The 15610-nt window shown below is 37.8% G+C and overlaps 1 protein-coding gene across 4 annotated transcripts; it reads right to left on the reverse strand.

Annotated features, from left to right (window-relative positions):
* Window positions 1-490: 490 nt before the first annotated feature.
* LOC135469207 (APOBEC1 complementation factor-like) lies at window positions 491-10733 on the reverse strand. 4 transcript variants are annotated; one of them, XM_064747760.1, is made up of 12 exons: window positions 10011-10733; window positions 9301-9481; window positions 8162-8268; window positions 6132-6205; window positions 4962-5106; window positions 4638-4727; window positions 3988-4095; window positions 3568-3703; window positions 2622-2801; window positions 2154-2268; window positions 1631-1659; window positions 492-1343 (listed from the first exon to the last, which is right to left on the reverse strand). In XM_064747760.1, exons 1-10 carry the CDS (start codon window positions 10698-10700, stop codon window positions 2174-2176), a joined length of 1806 nt encoding a protein of 601 aa, XP_064603830.1. In that variant the 5' UTR covers window positions 10701-10733; the 3' UTR covers window positions 492-1343; window positions 1631-1659; window positions 2154-2173. The 4 variants fall into 4 exon arrangements, with proteins under 4 accessions (XP_064603832.1, XP_064603830.1, XP_064603831.1 ...); XM_064747761.1 differs by having other exon boundaries at window positions 492-2268; window positions 4962-5103; XM_064747759.1 differs by having other exon boundaries at window positions 492-2268.
* Between the last annotated feature and the right edge of the window lie 4877 nt (window positions 10734-15610).

The raw sequence follows: 15610 nt of genomic DNA on the forward strand, positions 1-15610 counted from the left end.
TGCAATTCACGGCAATTTTAACACATTTAACATGTGTTATAACAGTGATCAAAAACCAATCGTTAAAGTGTTGCATTCAACTGTGGTTAGTAAGAACTCTGGTCAAGGATCATGGAAATTTTTCAGGCATTTTTTCAAATGTAATTATCACTACTTGTCCTGTTGCTCTCCAGTCAGCTGATAGTTGTTATCTGAATTTTGGATGGCCTCAAATCAAACATACCAATGCTTGTTAATATCACAGAGCATGTGGCATGACAGGTTATTGCCCATAGAGATGTAAAAGTAGATAATATCCTGAGCTCCAAAAACCGGAAAACGCTTTCAAAACATAGCAGGGGAAGAAAATATAAATGTTGAACAAAATGACCAGTGTCTCACTCTTTAGAAAGAAATAAGGCATCTATCTGTCTTAACTCTCCACTAAAAATAATACCTTAACAAGCCTGTCAACACAAATGAAAAAAAAAAATATATATATAATGTTAATACACAAGTGTTTTTGCTGGCTTGCCTACAGTACATGAATGTAATTACATGGCTGCAAATGAAAAGAAAGGAAGATTATACCTCTGGAGACGAGATACAACACAATAGATAGATCTGCGGACTAGGTTTTAAATGCTATTATTTCTGCATAACATACTGTATCAACTAAGAGCTAAAAAGTTTCTGTGTATAGATATTTATATTGTGTGTTTATAAACTGGCAAGAACAGCAATAAAACCAATCATGAAAATGTGGTTTCATTCTAAACCTGGCTATGTAGAAGTATGTGGCACGATATTGGCAAAACTGCCACCAGGAAGAGCTAGAAGGTATTTGATATGTGCTATATAAAATGACATTCTGCATATACAACAACAAAAACAAACATAAAGAGAACCCAACAAAATACTTGAGACATTTACAGTCTATTTTGAAACTTACATGACTTAAGCAGTTTATCTTTGGCACTGCATTCAGCATACAAGTTTAGAAGACAAATAGAAAAAAATACTTCCTAAAAGTAAAACTAGACCACTCTCTTGCAAACAGAAGAGGAAAATCCTTCTGAAAATGGCTAAGAATCTCATGTTCAACAACATGAATGACTATTTAATACTTAAAACAAATAATAAACTAAAACAAGATCTAAAAATTTCAGTCTAACTCATAACAGGATCAAACAACTATAACGGTTACAATCACACTCCTTGCAGATGGAATACAGGATACTCATTCCCCTCCTCAAAATTTGACAACAAACATGCTTACCTGCAGACACACTTTCACCAAGCTTCACACAGCACACTCGTTATATCTTGAATACAACTTTATGAATGCCAGTGAACAAATTTTCCTTTTCACAAGAAAAATAGAAAAATTTAAATCAAAAAAGCTGTTGAAAACCACCACATTGCATGATATTGTCACATTGTAATGAGAGGAACAAAACATACGTATCTGACGATTTCAAGCCATTAAAATGTCATTGACAAATTGTTAAAACAACCAAAAGAAATGCCATAGAAAGAAACAACACATTTGTTTTCTATGAAGTACGAACAATATGCATTGCACATATCTATTTAAAGCACTTTTTCAAGGAAAACAAGCATCTAGAAATAATACAAAACAGAACTTTACCTTAGGTCATGGTACACACTGTAACAATTCTCAAAGACAATATCTGTCCAGTTATGCACAGCTAGTAAAATGTATTTAATAAAACTTCATAAAACTCTAAGGTCATTGCTCATATTTAACAACATACATACTGAGTGACATAATCATGCAGCAGCCATTATGCCAAACAGTCAAAATTAAAAATCCAACAGGCGTATAAGAGTTCAATTTTCTACTACTGAATACCATAAATACAAGAAACTATAGTTGAAAGACCCTGTTCATTAACAAACTCAAAAATTAACCTCTTGTGTCCCTATCAAATAGCAAGCAAGGTATGTAGTGCCAATAGACACTACATGTCAGCCAAAGGACTCTAACACACTAGCTATCACACAAAGCACTGTAAGATTATGTATATTCACTTGGTTAAAACTTTAAATATAAAGTGCTCAATAGTGCACCAAGGCAACTAACAGACAACCAATATCTAAATAAATCTAAAAGACGTTCAGGCAAGGATATGCACACAATATACATGTACCTTAGGTCATCAATGGCTTTTCACATGATCTGTTGGAAGAGTTCCACAGGTGGGCCGGGGTGGCTGGCATAGCTCGGCTGGGTGTAAGGATATGGTGGGCTACTGTACTCTGGGGCTGCAGCACAAAACAATTAACTCTGACAATTCTAGTTATGCAAATAGTTACTTTCCTAGCTAATATTCAGTCAAAACATACTTGGGTAACCGCATGCATGTATGTATGTGAGTTTTTAACCATTCATTCTTCAAACGAGTTGCTAAGAAATGGAATACCTGATGCATGTCACAAGTGTTTACATAACGGTCAAACAAGGAAATCCCACAATAAAAGGATTTACTTCATATTACAGATGCATTTTAGTCGGCAATAATTCAAATGTACAGTTAAAACTGTTAAAACTATAGAGAAAACTCTCCAGTGCAAAGATCAGAAAACAGTTGAAGGGAAGCAATAAGCTGATGTCTTACTGGAAGGCATTTTCCCCGGAGAAACTCCGTAAGAAGCGCTTGACATTACAGGCACGGAAGAGGTATAAGTCAAATGATCAGAGCGAGCACCATTTGTCAGGGAATAGGCAGGAGCAATGGAACGTCCCGCCTGATATGGACTGGATGGGGCAACCATAGTACTTACAGGCACTTCACCACCTAAGGACAAACAGACCCACAAATTTATACCACCCAGTTGAAGTCCAAAAATGGAAACAACAAATTTTGAATCATGTCAAATAAATGTTTAAAAACATATAAACAGAAAATCCCCTTACTTCAGTGCATGTAAAATACAAAGTTAAAGAAAGGAGACCTTCTTTCCTTCAGTCTTCTTTGTATATTGATTTGTAAACATGCAAGTCAAAGTTATACTTAAAGCTTGGTTATACAATGGGCAACTGGGAGTTGTTTTTCAAAGCAGTCATAACACTACACATGTGGTCTAATGGCCATGTCAATTTATAACACTCAATTTATAGACTGAGGGTAGCTTAATTCTGACTAGGCCTATAACTACTCTGAAAAACAGCCCTCTGGGTTTGAACTGGGTTGGCATTTTGAAGTGAGCCTGTGGAAGCACTATGCACATTATAAGGCAGAGAGGGTGAGGATGAAGCATACTTTTAGAGCTGTCATATTTACACATTTTCTTTTCACTCAGCAATTAAGTTTTTGCAGCATGTCTTATTACATATTATCCAGAAAAGAAGTTTTTATACTTTTCATAAACTGTTATAAACATGTAAAATGAGACAGCTCTTACTTTCTTAAATTAACTTTCAAGAAGCAAAGCTGGTTCAGGAAAGAAAAAAGAAATCAAAGCATACAATGGCCACTTATTGAATCATGTATAATAAGTAAAAAAGGGTAGAGTTTGGGCAGTTAAGCATTTGTTTGTCTTTCCTTTGAACACTAACTTTACCTTCAAGAGGCACACCTAACTGCATCAAAGTGTACTCTGCTGCAAAAACCTTTGCCTCCTCAACAGTAGAACAGAGTTTATTTGGGGTAAATGGGTTATGATTTGGAAACTGAGCATTGAGAGCTGGTATGGTGATCTGAAAGACAAATGTACTTTAACATAGATTAATAATGTAAATGCCTAACATCAACTGCTACCTGACACTTTTACATGTATAAATCACAACCATTTAATTCTTTTTTCGATTTACTTCAGATCAATTATTTTCACAAGATAACTTACTTCTTATTCTTTCTGGTACACATGGATGTGATTAATTGTATAAATAAATTAAAAACGATACATTCCAGCAAAAGAACTTGATTGTTATCTCTTCAAACAAGTTTCTTATCAACATTTTGTTGAAACCTATGGTAGTACCTTGTACAAAAAGAGCTGCTGGTCACCACTTCCATCCCTTCTCATGGCAGAATGAAGCTGGTATACAGGACTTCCCCATCCATTCTTCTGGCAAAGGTCATCGAGCACCTATAGTGAACGTGGTTACATGCATACACTTTTGACATCTTGATTTACTGAAGCCTAACTGGGGCAATCAGACTATAAATTAAAGGTAATTAGTAAAACAAAAATTCTTCCACAAAACAAAATCATGGTCAAAGGTTAAACACAGAGCCTTGTGTTATGACAATTTTCAATGATAACAAAACAGCCAATATTTTTAGCTATTAACACATCTGATTAAACGAAATTTAATTCAAAACTCATTACATGTATAGGAAATATTAGATAAGAATTAGTTTCTAAGCATGTTACCTGTTACTTCAAAGTTTAAACAAACACCCATCTTCGACGAAAGTGGACCTTCTGGTTAATTGCACAATCAGTTCATGTCTTTTAGTACAGCGTAGGCAGATTATAGATTTTAAGACTGTGTATCCTTTAAGCATGCTTCAGAATAAGTGCATAGAAAAAGCAAAGTTAATAGGATGACACAAGCAAAATTCTTGGTAATACTGCATTAGCATTAGCAAAACAGAACACAAGATTAGTAGTCATCATCACACTACCTGTGTTGGAGTTTTCATGGATTGTGGTTTGAGAGTTACAGGGTTAGTGGGAGTCAATTCCATGCCAGGCAAAATGTCAAACAGACGTTCCTAGAGCAGAAAGAAATAACTGTTAAAGTGTAACTTCAGACAATGACTTCCTCAATCATAGCGCCACAAATTTAAACTCTTGTTTATGATGAAGCAAGTCTATGCAAATCTACGTGTGCATTTACGTTTAGCAATTGTAGAATCAAGACACATATACAGTGTATCCTCGTGCAATGTGTAACTTTTTAATAGGATATGGGACCAGAAACCTTCTGTACTGACAACGATACACACCTCTGCTGGATGCTTCCTGAAGCCCCATCCCCTCATCATCCCTCCTCCTCGCCCCACACCTATACCTCTGGAGCCCCCGGCCCCCCGCCCTCGGCCACGCACAGGGCTTCTGATGCCCATATGACCTCGCTCTGCCAACCCCCTGCTAACAGTACAAAAAGTACAAATATTCAAGCTATTTCATGGTAAAAATTATGTGACTGAGCCTTCTTAAAGTTTCTTCTTCCTGCTTTTCCTCCTGAGATGTTCGCATAAAATCAAATATATTAAGCTATTAAGGCTCGGTCAATGAAACTTAACGCTTCTTTGTATAATTACATGTAAGAAGTTGATACAACTTTTTTTGAGGACATTGCATGGATAACACATAAATGCAACTTCTTTTATGTCAAATGACTCATCAGCCACTCTGGCAAAACCACTAAATATGGTACTGTACCTTTCCTACATGTATGCTGATTAATGGAAAGCTACAGAGTGACAATTAAAGAATATAGGTCACAGGTGGTACTAAGTTCACATTAATTCTTGGCAAAAAGCAAGCCCCTACCATTCAATAAAATCGCCTGTTTTGAATAAAGCTATGCCTTGCACAGTCTTGCAAATATTTCTGCTCCATGCGAAACACCTTCCAACTGAAATCCGTCTTTACCTCATTTTGGATTTCAGTTGCCAAAGTAGGCCTGCCCATGTCATTTTTCTAGTTCTCACTCTGTGCCCTGTATCTATTAACATATCAGCAGGAGAGCTACAATACTGTACTTTGTAAAACCCACTTACATATGCTTATTTACAGTTACAGTTATTACAGACAAATCATAAGGTAAATTTAATCTTAGATTATCTAAGATTTCTCTTGGATTATCATAACTTAAATGATTTAAAACCAAAGTCAAATATCCTGTCCCTGGTCTGAAGTACACAAATGACAGAGCATCTGACGGTTTTGAGAACGCTGATATTGAACAGACAAACTGGACACCCACGGTGGAATATGACAACCTATGCTCCTAATTCTGCAAATATTGTTCTAAACTAACCAATTTTTTATAAAAATTTCAAGAATACAACTCAATTCTGACTGCAAGATCATCTGCTTTGCTGGATTCTCATCTGTATTCTTACAGTGAGTGAACAGAGTTGTGGATTTCAGACCAAAATAGTTCTTACCTTGCGGGTGGTGGAGACATCGGGTTGTAATATGATGGTGGAGAGTAACTAGGATCAAAATCATAGCCATAGCCCTGAAAAATTTGTCACAGTATCAAGTATACTTGTCATACAACCAAAGCATGCATAAAAGCAGATTGGCTCAGACAGTTGAACAGCTGACTTGCTTCCACTGTAGGAACTTGACCTATAATTTCTAATCATAGTAATTTAAAGGAATTACAGCATAAATAGGAGGCCTTCAATATTTCTAAACACTGGAAAATTTCAACATCATAAGCCATCAGTGCCAAACAGAAATCATAGAATAAAATGTATAAAACAAAAAAGTATTCTCCTCACCCTTTGAACCATCAGACTATTAATGGCAATGACAAAGTTCACAGCAAAACAAAGATGACCTTAATTTTGGTGAAAATGATCAAAACCGCTCAAAACCAAACTTCTGACTACAACTCATCTTGATGAAACCATGTTTCAATTCAATACAATTCTGTGACCTTGCTGAAACTGGATAAAATGGATTGAAACTCTAACTTGATCTGTCACCTGACATGGTGTAACTATGTAGTAAGTTTCAATTCAATACAATGAACTGTACAGATTACTCTCCTAAGTCATAAAACAGGGCAAAAACATTTTTAAAAAAAAGTTTTCGTTAAAACAAAAAACTTTCAAACTAGGAAAAGACACTGTTTAATGCAGAGGGTTAACTGTAACTCAAATCAGCATAGTATCATGGTTTTCATTTGAATAATTACAGGACAATCAAGCTTCTGAGTGCAAAGAATGTATTAAATCTAAAGGTTTTCTTTAGTGAATCTTTTGAAAGTATATACGGTTGTGAAACCACAACATTGTGAAATATTTTCGGGCATACAATTGTGACCAAGTTATATTGAATGATGTGTTGTCAGGAAATGTGATATAATGAGAAAGAGGTCTGAAAACAAGTCTGGAAAATTGTTCAAAAAGTTCAAAAGCTGGATATAAAAGGCCATAACTTTGTTGCAAATAAACAAAGTGGCCCCAGTGCTGAACTTTGTCTGTAACTTGTCATCTTGAAGCCATGTACCAAGTTTCAATTCAAAAAGACGAATCATTTTTAAAACAGATCCAGAAATTGTCAAAGTCATTTTTAAAAGTTCAAAAGCAGCATAAGAAAGGCCATATAATTTTTTTTGAAAATTGATGGAACAAGCCAAAACTTGAACTTAATAGATCTGTAAGTCTTTATGTTGAAGTCATGCACCAGGTTTAAATTCAATATGATGAACTGTTTTGAAAAAAAGTCCAAAACTGATTTGGTATAGACTGACAGACAAGACGAATACCAATCTCCTGTGGTACCAGTAGGAGACTATAAGAAGGTGCAGTTTGTTCAACCACAAAAGCACCTTCACAGCTGCTTCCCAATCAATGCCTCCATCACTGCTGACAATTGCTCATACATTATACATATACAAACATGTGTAACATGCACCAAATTTTATTAGACTATTAAGTTCAATTTTTAAAATATGGAAATATAAACAACATAAAACCCAGCACACGGACAACATTTGTTGTCGAAAACAAGATTACTTGATCCAGACAACAAAAAATCCTCACAATTTACTTGTGTGCGGGTAACCACAACAAGGATTCTTGAGTCTGGAATGTTTGATCCAAAGACTCCGCTTGTTCAATTTTGGGCTACAAAAAATCCAGAAACAAGTGAGCTGGGCAAAAGATTTTGCTTTTGTGTGGACAATCTAGATCTTGTGAGATTATTGGCATCTACATCAACCAACCAGCGCCTATGGAATGGTCATATGAGTTCTTTAAAAATTGAAGCAACTTTTGGGATCACATGACCTTAAACTTATCATTTCACTGTCTTTCACCGCTGGAATCTTCAAAAATGGCCAACAAATGTTGCCCATGTGCAGGTAAGCGATATTCTGGATCATTTTACACCCGCATCTGTAAATCAGATTTTCAACAACAAAATTGTCCATGTGTGCTAGGCTTTAAGGCTGGGAACTCACCTGAGACAAAGATCCCCTTGTCCCAATTCTGGTATATCTCACGTAATCTGTTTTGTCCACAGGCTTTGCCAAGACAACCTCAACGTAAGTGCCTTCAACATTCATTCCTAGAGAGAAATATATATGACTTATTATATAATGCCTTTTCATCTTGATCTTTCTTTATTTGTATTTCTTGAAAGAAGGAGGGCCTAGTACAAATGCTACATCAGTTAAAAAATGTTCCAGATAGAGTCTACCTAGCGTTTCTCCCTAAGAAAACTTCTTATTTTCTCAAAAATTTCTGGCAAATGGTCCTGAGAGCTTGGGTTCAATATTCAGCCTATTACATGTAACTGTTGAAACAACTTCCCTCTTTAAACCTTTAAACATTTAATCATTTAATGTTCAACAGCCTCTTTTCATGTTGAATGATTTAATGATTGGTGTTTTTATTTAATACTCAAGAATATTTCTCTTATACGACCGCAGCCAGCATTATAGTGGGAGGAAACCTGGCAGAACACGTTGGAAACCCACAACCATCCACAGGTTGCTGCCAGACCTTCCCATCCATGTTGAATGAGGGACGATATTAAGTTAATAATAAGCTAACATAAAATCCAATTTATACAGAAATATATCCCAAAAAAAATATTCTAGAGACTGCCCACAGCTTATGCTTCGAAGTGTGAATTTATACTGTATGTGCTCTTCTGTAAATGTAAGTCTGCCCCATAATTGTGTGCCATTTCCTGTGCGTAGCAGGAGTATCAAACATCCTATAGGCAAGCAATGTGTCAGTTATTCACCGTTTAATCTTAATTACTTGAGTTAGCATGTTTTCCAAATACTCTCCCTTAGATGTTGGGGGATATTCTATCATGTAATTTACTGTAAACATCAATCAAGTGAAAAACTAGTTTAAAAAAATTAAGAAAATTAAATTAAGTTAAGAATGTGCCACATGCCACTGACAAATGAAAATCAACTTTAATTATCAGAAACAGAATTATCAGAATGGAAATACATCACACTTTATAAATGCACACAAAAACTACATTCACCTACCAATCGTAGAAATATACTTCCACTAATGCATTTTGTATTTATCCAAAACCAATCAACACAGCTCAAAAATAAAGCTCAATTTTTCTCACCATTAAGTTTAGTCATGGCCATAATAGCATCATCTCTGTCTCTAAAATGAATGAATGCGTAATCTCTGATCTTCTTTACTCTTTCCACAGCATTGTCTCTTCCCACAACTTGATTGCACAGCTCTCTAATTTTGTCTTCTGTAGTTGTCAACATAAGGTTCCTCATGTACAAAATTCTCACCTGTAATACAAATATGCACAATATAAATATTATTCCAGTAATACAAATATACACAATATTAATGCACAAGCAGGCGATGCATCAGTCCTCTTAAGCCATAAGTGACTGTATTAATTATTACCGCAGCCTCCCATACAAAAGAAATGACTTGTTGCAACAAATGCTGCGCGCGCGCACACACCAGCCTCTCGTGACGGAAAATGAAAGAGCAGACGATAATCAATTTCAAGAAGTTGCGCGACATTTTACACAAATATATCCACACAAAATACCCCTTTGATACAAAACTTTAGTTCAATTATAACTTTTCAAATAACGGCTTACATAAAGGTCAAATTTGTTTGGACTGTGATACCTACTCGTCAATTTTACAACTAACCAACCGATATTTCCGACATCTGTCAAACTCATCGTTACGTCACACACACGGATACTGACAAGTGCTGTTTACATTGGCAATTAAATGTGTTTTAATTTGCAACGAAGAGACAACCAAAAACGCTCCTATAGTGGAAATTACATGACTTACAGTTGACATAACGTCTTCATCAACATCTTGTTCTGGTTCAGCCCAATCAACTGCAATTTGATGGCCCCATAACTGAATTCTGCCGGGAATGAGCTTCCTTCTTGCCATGGCGGCTGCCCGATGCGATTCATATTCCACAAACGCAAATCCACGGTTCTTTGCTTTGTCAATGGCTGATGGATATACAATGACATCAGTTACACCATCCGTTACTTTTTTCATCTCCTGCAAAATTTCATCCCTCTGTTTGTTCTTTGGAATACCTCCAACGAACAATCGACAGTTGTCGACGGATTTGCAAACACCCAAGAGCCGGCCTTTACGAATTTCGTAGTTGTTAAGCTCCTTTACCGCTTGTTTCGCGTGTTCTTTGTTAGTGTACATAACGAATCCATATCCTCTATTGGATCCAGAGAAGTCCATCATGAGTCTCAGTTCGTAAATCTTCCCTATTTTCTCAAATATTGGAACAAGCTCGTCTTCGTAACAGTCTCTTGGAATCTTTCCGACGAAAATTTCGCAACCCCTTAAGGGAGCCGGGCCTTCCCAGTCGGGAGGTGGACCGCCGTACTTTCTTTGCCCATTTTCTTGTAGCATGGTGTATCCCGTTCTTTCCATAAGTTTCAGCAAGGCTTCTTCGTTTGGCGCCCCGGCCACACCATGCGGCAAAGCCTTCTCCGCGGATGCCATACCTACACCTTGCTGTTGGCCTCACTGCTGACGAAATAGGGGTAGGCAAAGTGGACTTTGACACGCATGTGAGAGACGTATAGATGCGCATGCGTCCCACCGTGGGTCTCGTTTAAAAAATGCTAATTTATGACTACTCCAGAGAAGGTGTAAAACAAAGAGGTCACATTTAAAACAGCGCGCACGTTGGATAGCGTTTAAACCGTAGAATAAAAACTACTTTCTTTATACGAGGAAGTTTCAAAAAAGTTGAAAGTAGTATTTTCGACTTGAAATTACTCATCATACCGGTTGGCCTGCATGTAGCCTACATTTATTGGGACTTTATAATACATTACTATACTGATTATGAGATAACACAGTTGTTAATATTCGTCAGTAATGTATATTTCGTTGTACGCTTACGTTAGATTTCTTATGAATGGTAGAACGAGCAGTTGAAAACCAAGAGAAGGGGATGTGTACCGTTGTTGATCAAATACTTTCGGAAAGAGTTTCGACGTTTGCTTTAAAAGTTACTTTTCCGTTGCTGTCTGATGTTCAAAGCAAGATCAGATATGATAATGCTAAGATTACTATCGAAATGACTACCATTTGATCTACAGGTTTCTTATTTGAAGTCAGTTTAATGGAAGTTATGACAACTGAGCTGTATTGTCAAAGGCCGAGGAATTTACTTCACATCATGTGTCTAGGCCTACATATAGATACAATGTTGTAAATAGGTCCACACCCTAGGCCTACGCGTCCTGTGCGTTTTCAGATTCTCTTCATAGGACATAGACCAACATGTTATTGTAGGGTACCTATGCCTTCTCATACAGTCGACGGTTCGTGTCTGGCCTGATTCATATCTGTGACAGAATACACATAAATCATTTACGTCAAGAGACGGTTTTTAGCGGCTAGTTGTGTTTAAATTACGGATTACTATAGTTAAATCGGTACCATGTGATCATGTGAACTGTTTACCAACAAGCCTACGTGTGAATCTGTTATAATATAAAGTGCCGTCTATATAGGTCTGGGGCATGTAATAATTTGTACCTGCTCAATACCGTACAGCTTACCCATAGATACCGGTATGCTGTGAACATTGCGCGGTTTATTTGTAAACGTACATTCACATGTGCCTATGGGGGTGTCCGTGGACGACCGTTTCGCGCGCCAGCGCGGCACAATGACTCAGGGGCCTCTGACCATTGCGGTCGCTGTCACTTCAAGTCCAGCTCATGTTGGTTTCCTCTTCAGCAACCAGCGGGTGGTCAAGGTTTTCCCCCGCGCTCTGCCCTAGCTGTTTCCTCCAACCATAATGCTGGCCTCTCACCATCATGCTGGTGGCTGTCATATATTTATTTATTTATTAGATTGGTGTTTTACGCCGTACTCAAGAATATTTCACTTGTGCGACGGCGGTCAGCATTATGGTGGGAGGAAAGCGGGCAGAGCCTGGGGGAAACCCACGACCATCCGCGGGTTGCTAACAGACCTACCCACTTATGGCCGGAGAGGAAGCCAACATGACGTTGTCATATAAGTGAAATATTCTTGAGTACGGCGTGAAATACTAAACAAATAAATAGATAAATAAATAGGCTTAAGTATAGCCCTTTTAATGTGTGGTACCAACCAAGTTTCAGTTTCCCAGAAACATCTTCACATATCAATGATAAACCAGAGCACGTCACGTATATGTGTGAAAGTCTGCCAGTCACATGATAAAGGCCAATGGATTACCCCGTGTGTGTAGTTGGTTCCGTGAAAACTGATCGCCGCATATACACATAGCCTCGTGTATAGAAAAAGAAATAATCTTGTGTAAGGCATATAGCCTAAACACATATTAATCAGTGATCACCATGCATATAAGGCGTTGGGACGTTAATGGATGCCCAATAAAGTGGATCAGAAGAAGATGAATCTCACTGTAGAACGTACTATATCCGCTTAGCTGGTTGCCTGAATTGAAAAATTAAGAATTTTGAGAGGTCATGTCGAGCATCATGTGAATGTCCAGTAGGCCACATATACACGGGGCAACAATCAACACGGGAAAACCATCCTGCATAGCTGTACCAGCTTGTATTTCATCTCCATAAGTAGGCCTATACAGGTACAACTCAGGGGAGATAAATCACATTGCTTATGTGAATGCTTACAGCAGCCTATACACATGCAGCAAATGGTTGTCTATACATTCTCTGGAAATCGTGTTGAGCAAAATGTATATCATTTGCAAATGGGCCGGTGTAACGTCTGGTTGCTCTTGTGAAAAGATTTATATTCTGTGTATAAGAAGGCAGCATCGGGTAGATCGCTGATCATAATAATTAACCTGTTCTAATCAAATCACATCTGAAGGCATTCAGCAAAAGAACAAAACAATTCTTTCCGGGAATTCGCCCTTATATCATGGACTCTTCTTCATTTCCCCACATATCGGCAGTGTGACAAATTCGCCAACAACAGCATTTTTTTCTGAGCCTTTATAATGCAATTAAATCTCAACAAGAGAAAGAAACCCCAAGAAGAGTTTATTTCAGAATGACATACCAATAACAGCCCCATTCTTACAATCAAATCTTAAAAACAGCCTTTGGTCGTGAGTTTCCCAAGGGCTCTGCCGGTTTCCACCCACTATAATGCTGACCGAAGTCGTATAAGTGAAATATTTTTGAGTACGGCGTAAAATACCATTCAAATAAATCAATCAATCAAAATAGAAACAGCCTTGGTCTCAGAATCAAAATCCAACAATAACATCTGTATCAGAGCCAATTCTCAACAAAACGCTCCATTTCAGATTCAAATCGCCTGATCACCATCATATCAGTGAAATACTCTTCATATTTAAGCCTAAAATTCCGATCATAACAACCAAATCAAATACAAAATAGTGCGGGAAGGAAAGTGGACTATATTGACGCTATTGTGTTGATCAGCCATTGTGCTCTTATAAAAGAAATTATGTAGATAGGAAGAACTTGCACTTTTGTTGGATGCTGTCGTTTCCCCTGTAATCTGACATGAGGTTTCTGCGATCTGTATGTATTACCACTTCTGGTTTCCCCCTGGCTCTGTCCACTTTCCTCCCACCAAATGCTGGCCGCCTTCTTGAAAGTAAAATATTCTTGTGTGCGGCGTGACATAGTAGCGAAGTAAAAAAAAATTACGTTGTACAATAAAGTCGCCAACTGCTCCTTTGCTGAGTTTGGCCTGCAAAGGATAGCTTAAAAACTTGATAAACTTAAAAGTTATCACACTGATTGCAAAATGATGCGGCAGTGATACCACATTGGGCTTTAACTGGCAAACTGTATTTCGAATCCACACTTCCACCACTAGGCTAAAGGCAAATTCTTTTTATCCCCGGGGTCCACCATTACAGTCTGCTGTGTAAGCTACCCCATGCAGTAACCCTGCTCGTAGCGCCAACTGTAATGTGGTGACCCAGTCGGAGGTTGAACCAATCATCTGCGGGACAGTATAGAGATTTATTTATTTATTTGATTGGTGTTTTACGCCGTACTCAAGAATATTTCACTTATACGACGGCGGCCAGCACGACCATCCGCAGGTTGCTGAAGGAAGCCAGCATGAGCTGGACTTGAACTCACAGCGACCGCATTGGTGAGGGACTCCTGGGTCATTACGCTGTGCTAGCGCGCTAACCAAATGAGCCACACGGAGGCCCCCAAATGTATAGTGGTAGAAGCGTGGACTCCAAACTCCAGAGATCACAGGTTCAAATCTCCAACTTGTAAGCAAGGGCACGATGTAAAACACCTTATCAATCAAGATTTTCTCAATCTGAGCTCATTGGCTGCTTTTTCCCATCAATCAAAGCATGATTTAACCCAGTTTACCAACTACCGTTCCCTTTTTCCTTGGAGGTGCAACTGACTTTATCAGCGTGAAACATTTGATGCTACGATGGCGCACCACCACTTTCATATTTGGTTTTTTTTTTCTTTCAGTTCTGTAACTTTCTCTTGGTTTTCACTTGGGCGCTGAAAACAGTTCTCAGCTGTGAGAAATCTTTTTGCAGCTGTGTGAAATCTTTTTTCAGCTGGGTGAAATGGTTTTCGCTGGAGTGGAAATGTTTTCACACAGACTAGAACCGTATCCACCAAAGAAAATTAGCGGTTTTGCTTTAAATTCAATCGCCAGATCACAGTAGACGTGCGTTCAATCCCATTCTCGGACCGGTGTTTACTCAAATTCCTCTGTTTTCTCTCATGTCTCTGCCTTGTTGACCATAAGCCAACTTCTTATCTAATAACTTCTTATTAAAATGAAGTTTGTTGGAGGCCTTGCGGCAATTCATGTACCTCAAACGTGAGAGAATTCGCCAATAATTCACCCAGTTAATTCACTCCGGGTACTCCTGTTTCGTCACCCAAAAGATTGTCCGTCATCGAAAATGTGAAATTCGCGAGTACTTGGCACTGAAAAACATTTTTAAAAAAAGGGAAATTAAAAGCTTACATTGATGAGAAAATCAAGTTCAATCTGGAGTCAGATGCAGGCCTAATACTTAAATTTAGTAACCTTGTTGTCAGAAATAGAGGAGACATCAAATGTGGTATATGTAAATGAATGGGTAGTGCTCGCACGTTCGTAGTGCCAGTATTCAGTTATGTTCCAAACTGGAACAAAACAATATATGAATGCAGACATACTGAAGTTGTATGAATACGTTCACTTTCTAACCCTGAAGGCGGTAACAAAAAGCTAACAAAGAAGCATGTATATATTAAGCTTTTTTTCATTCAATCCAAAACGAAAAAAATTAAGATCATCCTGTATCACTTTGTCGTCCTTTTCTTACACAGGATTCAAGATATCTAATGGGATTAATGATCACTTCACAGTATATGAACTATATACCTGATCTAATGTTGCCAGTA

This window comes from Liolophura sinensis, chromosome 6 (assembly GCF_032854445.1).
Source record: "Liolophura sinensis isolate JHLJ2023 chromosome 6, CUHK_Ljap_v2, whole genome shotgun sequence".
Taxonomy (NCBI): Eukaryota; Metazoa; Mollusca; class Polyplacophora; order Chitonida; family Chitonidae; genus Liolophura; species Liolophura sinensis.